This window comes from Nestor notabilis, unplaced genomic scaffold (assembly GCF_000696875.1).
Source record: "Nestor notabilis isolate BGI_N333 unplaced genomic scaffold, ASM69687v1 scaffold2228, whole genome shotgun sequence".
Taxonomy (NCBI): Eukaryota; Metazoa; Chordata; class Aves; order Psittaciformes; family Psittacidae; genus Nestor; species Nestor notabilis.
In genome coordinates this window covers 2,196-7,286 of record NW_009941289.1, presented here as the reverse complement: position 1 = coordinate 7,286, position 5,091 = coordinate 2,196, and the positions used below count along the sequence as shown (strand labels likewise).

General features: G+C 44.8%; 1 protein-coding gene across 1 annotated transcript; it reads right to left on the bottom strand.

Moving 5' to 3' along the window:
• Positions 1 to 1,054: 1,054 nt before the first annotated feature.
• LOC104400607 (trypsin I-P1-like) lies at positions 1,055 to 4,858 on the bottom strand. Its single transcript, XM_010020792.1, has 5 exons — positions 4,819 to 4,858; positions 4,239 to 4,407; positions 3,410 to 3,663; positions 1,936 to 2,072; positions 1,055 to 1,204 (listed from the first exon to the last, which is right to left on the bottom strand). The coding sequence occupies exons 1-5, from the start codon at positions 4,856 to 4,858 to the stop codon at positions 1,055 to 1,057; spliced, it is 750 nt and encodes a 249-aa protein (XP_010019094.1).
• Positions 4,859 to 5,091: the final 233 nt, after the last annotated feature.

Here is a 5,091-nt window from a genome sequence, read left to right as displayed (position 1 = left end):
TGGAAAAGGGCAGATGCTGAGAAGGAATTCCGCAAGTGCTTCCAGAGCAATGGGACACAAAGTTACAATCTGATCCTCTTTGTGTATCACGCCTACCTCAATGACCTTCCTAGGAGGTATCTCGATGACAAAGCATCTGAGACAGCCAGGCACAAACCTCTCTGTAGACAAATGGCACTTGTTCCTTCATATCCTGCTCTTCATCTCTCCCTCCTTTTCCTACAGTGTCAGATTTCTTTTAAATTTCCCCACATTTCACCTATTTGCTGCATTTTCTACCCTTTTATTTTACTCAAACTATTTAATTTTTCTTTTTTAGGAGACGGATACACATCCCATTGGCAACTTTGTCAGCTTTTTCATGGACTTTCAATTCCAGTGCCAGTTGGGGTTAGTGGGAGTTAAAAACTGAACCCAGGAATATCTCTGTCCTTTTGACTCTTCCAGCAAATTTAAGCAAGCCCATTATGAGCAATTAACTAAGAAAAAAAGTATAGTCAGCAGCTGCAGTGGCACTGACACATGAGGAGTACAAGCCCTAGCGAGAGGTTGTTTCATTCTCGTAAGTAGAGCTTTCAAGGGAGTTCCATTAGGGAATGTTAAGTCATATTGTTGGAGGCGGGAGTGGGGAACAATGGAGAGCAATTGTGTTGCTGCCTGTGGTTTTCTGCAATAGGTTTATGCTGCCTGTGTGATTCAGGGTGCTCTCTCAGTGGTTTTCAGCAGTTTTATAGCACTGAGATGTACTGATAAACAGAAAAGGTGTTCTGCCCCAGAAGCAGCTGCATGTAACTGTCTGAAACTCCTGAAGATGAATCTACAAAATGTTCCAAGATAGTGCTACTTGAGAGGCATTACAGATATTAAATATCTTCCCAGAGTGCCATTCCCTGCCCCTGTCCTCCATATCACAGCCTATCAGGGTACCCACAGAAATGCTGCACAAAGAAGGGGTGCCTGATAGTCTTTATTTCTTTATACACTTTGCATGCCCAGTCCCGAAACAGAAGAAAATGTTGAGGAGAAAAAGCAGGTCACATAGAATGGACGTGTTTCAGTAGGCAGCAATGGTCGATTTGATCCAGGAGACGTAATTGCAAACCTTAGTGTAAACCCCAGGATAGCCTTTCTGTGCACATCCCAAACCCCAGGAAACAATGCCCTGGAGCTTCCCGTTGCAGACTACTGGACCGCCGGAATCCCCCTGTGTGCATAAAGGATATGGATGGTCAGCAAGTGGTATCAGCGTAAGTGATGAGCCAGAGATCCCAGAAATCACTGACATCTGAGGGAGCTCCATCGTGGTTTTTCTATACAAATGTTCTACAAAGGTGATTTCTGATTACCACTCTACACCTGATGCTACTGTGCCTGCTTTAGCTCCAAGCACACCACAGCTGAGGATGAATAAGCTGCCTATTTTTGAGAGACGCAGTCCTTGTCAGACAGTTAGGGTATGTGTGTCTTAAAGATTATTCTGCCAAATACTTCCAGGGAGCTAGGCCCATGTCAAATGCAGAATGCTTGTCAGGTTTGTCCATTTGCCAGACTGCCTGGCATATTGGCTAGTTCATTTTTGGTAAGTCCAAAACTAACAATTGTGCCCTAAGCTCTAAAGTCACCATGATTACTATTCACTCTCTGGTGCAGTATTCCTCTATTTTTAATAGCCTGAAGTGCAGGAGGTGGCATAGGCTGCGTATAGAAATTTAGTTCAGAGGTATTGCTGTCTCAGAAAGAAGCAATGGCTGAGTGTTAAAACCTCAGCCTCACTCAATAAGCAACTTTCATCCTAAGCCTCTGCTGTTGTTAAAAATACCAATAACCTTCAGACATGACAATGCAGTGAGTATAGTAGATTCTCTAATATGAAAGCCTCTTCTGCTGGAAAAAGGTAGGAGAGAAACATAGGGGAAAGGAAGGCAGATACTTTACCTGGCAGGAGTCCTTTCCTCCTTCCAGGAATCCTACACATATCATGTTACTGGTGATTTTCCCAGGGTAGGCTTTGCTGCACGCACTGGAGGAGAGTACAGGAGCGTCCAGGCACTGCAAGGTATCTGGGTACGCACCTACATGAAAATAGGGATAGATGGTTGATAACATCTCTGAGTTCATTTCAGAGCCCAGAAATGAGCATTCTGAGCAGAAAAGTAACCACTGATTGTCCTTTTTGCAGTTGTCTTTCCTCCTCCAAGCAGTAATCACAGCATGGATGGAACAGGTTCTACCCATGGGTCCAACTGTTCTATATTGCAGCCACACTGATTTTTCTGGTACTGTATTGGGTTTTCACGGTAAAGTTTTGGTAGTGGGGTGGCTACAGGAGTGGCTTCTGTGAGAAGCTGCTAGAAGCTTCCCGTGCCCAATAGACCCAATGTCAGCTGACTCACCACTGGCTAAGGCTGAGCCTATCCACAACAGTTGTAGCCTGCCTGTGATAACATTTAAGAAGGGTGGGGAGGGAAAGCCCTGCACAATTGCAGTGGGAGAGAGGAGTGAGAATATGTGAGAGAAACAGCCCTGCAGACACCAGGGTCAGTGAGGAAGGAGAGGAGGAGGTGCTCCAGGTGCCAGAGCAAAGATGTCTCTGCAGTCTGTGGTAAAGACTGTGGTGGGGCAGGCTGTCCCCCTGCAGCCCATGGAGGTTAATGGTGGAGCAGATACCCTCCTGCAGCCTGTAGTGGGAAGGACCCCACGCTGGAGCAGGGGAAGAGCATGAGGAAGAGCAGCAGAGATATGTGATGAACTGACCACAACCCCCATTCCCTGACTCTCTGCGCTGCTGTGGGGGAGGAGATAGAGAATTTGGGAGTAAATTTAAGCACAGGAAGAAGGGAGTGGGCGGGGGGAAGGCTTTGGTGGGCACCTGGCATCCAGCTAGGGTCAATCACCACGGTCTCCTAGAAAAGCATCAGTTGACAGGTCTGGTGCTGAGAGCTACTTTGAAGCACATATACTGGAGGAAACCTGTGCTTCAGGAAAACCATCCTCTTGCTGCTGCAGGTTTAGTTGTTGCAAGTGGATTAAACACCAGTCACCATCCACACCTCTGACCACTGGTGTAAGAGAACAGAGCGCTCTTCTTGTAATTTTAGATCCACAGTCACATATTTTGGTCTCGTTCTCAGAGAAGAGACAACTCTATTGACATTAGTTGCTAGTGCTTGGCACTGCACAACTGATAGCTCTAGACCACAAAGTCTGTGGCATTGTGAACAGTACATGGATGACTTAAGTGGTTCCACATTAATAACATAGAAACAGAGGAAGCACCTTATAAAGTCATACACGGACTGATCACTAAAAAAGGCCTGTCCCACAACACTTCTTTACCGTGTAACTGTTAACTGTGAGGTAAACGTTTCCCAGACCCTCATGACGCTGTACGTTCCCACAGGGTACTCACTAGAGCTGCTCTTTGTGTTGCCCCAGCCAGAGATGAGGCATGTGGTGCCTGCAGTCACACAGCTGGTAGGCAGAGAAACTGTTTGGACAGCTGTGTTGAGCTGGGCTGGTGTGGAAAGCTTGATGAGCATAATGTCATTGTCCAGTGTTTCGGAGTTGAAACCAGAGTGACGGATGACTTTAGATGATTTAATCAACTGCTGTGTCGATTCTGTGAGTGCCAGGTTATGTTTCCCAAGCTGCACTTGGATGGAACTGGAAAAGAGAAGAAATGGCATATACTTTATGGCTACAAGAAGTTACAAGGAAACTCCCTGCCACCCTATGCACTCCCTTCAAAATAGCTGTCCTAATAGGTGTTTTCATGCAGGTTATCTTTCTTGTCCTGGGAATCCATGCTGAGATCTTACCCATTCCCTGTGCAGATTGTGAATTTCTGCAGGTTTATTTTGTTGAGCTGAGACAAGTTGAACAAATAACAGTGCTTTATACAAACATTTAGGGAAAAGACGATCTGTTACCCTGAACTCATTTCTCTCCCTGTTCTCCACTGTCTAAGTTTTAGCAAGATTAATGCAATTCATAAGAAATCACAGCCTGTAACTCACTGCTAGATTGTCACATTGTCATTTCAGAAAGTGCTCTGCAATCACAGAAACATTTGCAGAAGTGGAAAACCCCTTATGATGCTTCAGCCCAGCTCTCTGAATGAGATGCCCATTCCTTGAACGGCATCACTTGCATACCTGGATCTCACAGATCAGAATTCCTGCTAGAAGTGAACTGAAAGAATGAAGTAGGTAACAGAAGATTATGTTTTTTCTACTTACCTCTTGTAGCAGTGAGCTGCCGACACGACCCACTGGCTGTTGATAAGGGAGCCTCCACAGAAGTGATACCCAGAGCTCAGAGACACCTGGAATGGGACAGAGTTCGCTGCACAGGTGTAGCCCCCAACAATCTTATCATCATCATCATCATCGTTGATGGGGAAGGCAACTGGAAAATAAGAAATGGCACATGTCAACATCTAGCATAAGGAATCTTGTGTCCCTGTGACTGAAGTATTTCACTTGCCCATAGTCCAACAATTTACTTCAACTTTATGACTTCCTAGACCAGAGGTTTTATCTTTATACTTCATAGACCTTAATATAGAGACAGTCTATTTTTGAAGCTATGGACACATTTCAGTATTCCTGGGCCAAGAACCCCTATGAAATCATTCATTCCCCATTTTGTGACACAAGCAATTGTGATCAGACAGCAGACAAAAGAAGTTGCAGTGCTCTGCCTTAAAACTTTTGCAAGTTGAAACTGGGCTTCACTTTCCCACAGTAGAATATTTTGCAAAGTTGCTCACAAAATGAGCTTCCTAAGAAATTACAAAGAAGTAAAAAATATACTCACCAGCCACACCAACAAAGGCGACAAACAGTATGTATTTCATGATGGTGACACAGCCGCAAGCCCAGACTGATGGACTGGAAGCATGAGCTGCTAGAAATACTCTTTTGAAATGGCCTTATCTCTAGTCCAAGGTTTTCTCCAGACAAAAAGTACACAGTGGAAAATTGGAAGATCCAAATGTACGTATTAAGAAGCATTGGCAGAAAGTACAAACCATGGATCAGTTAATCATAAACCTTTCCTAAGACAGAGAGCTATTCTAAATCATTGCAG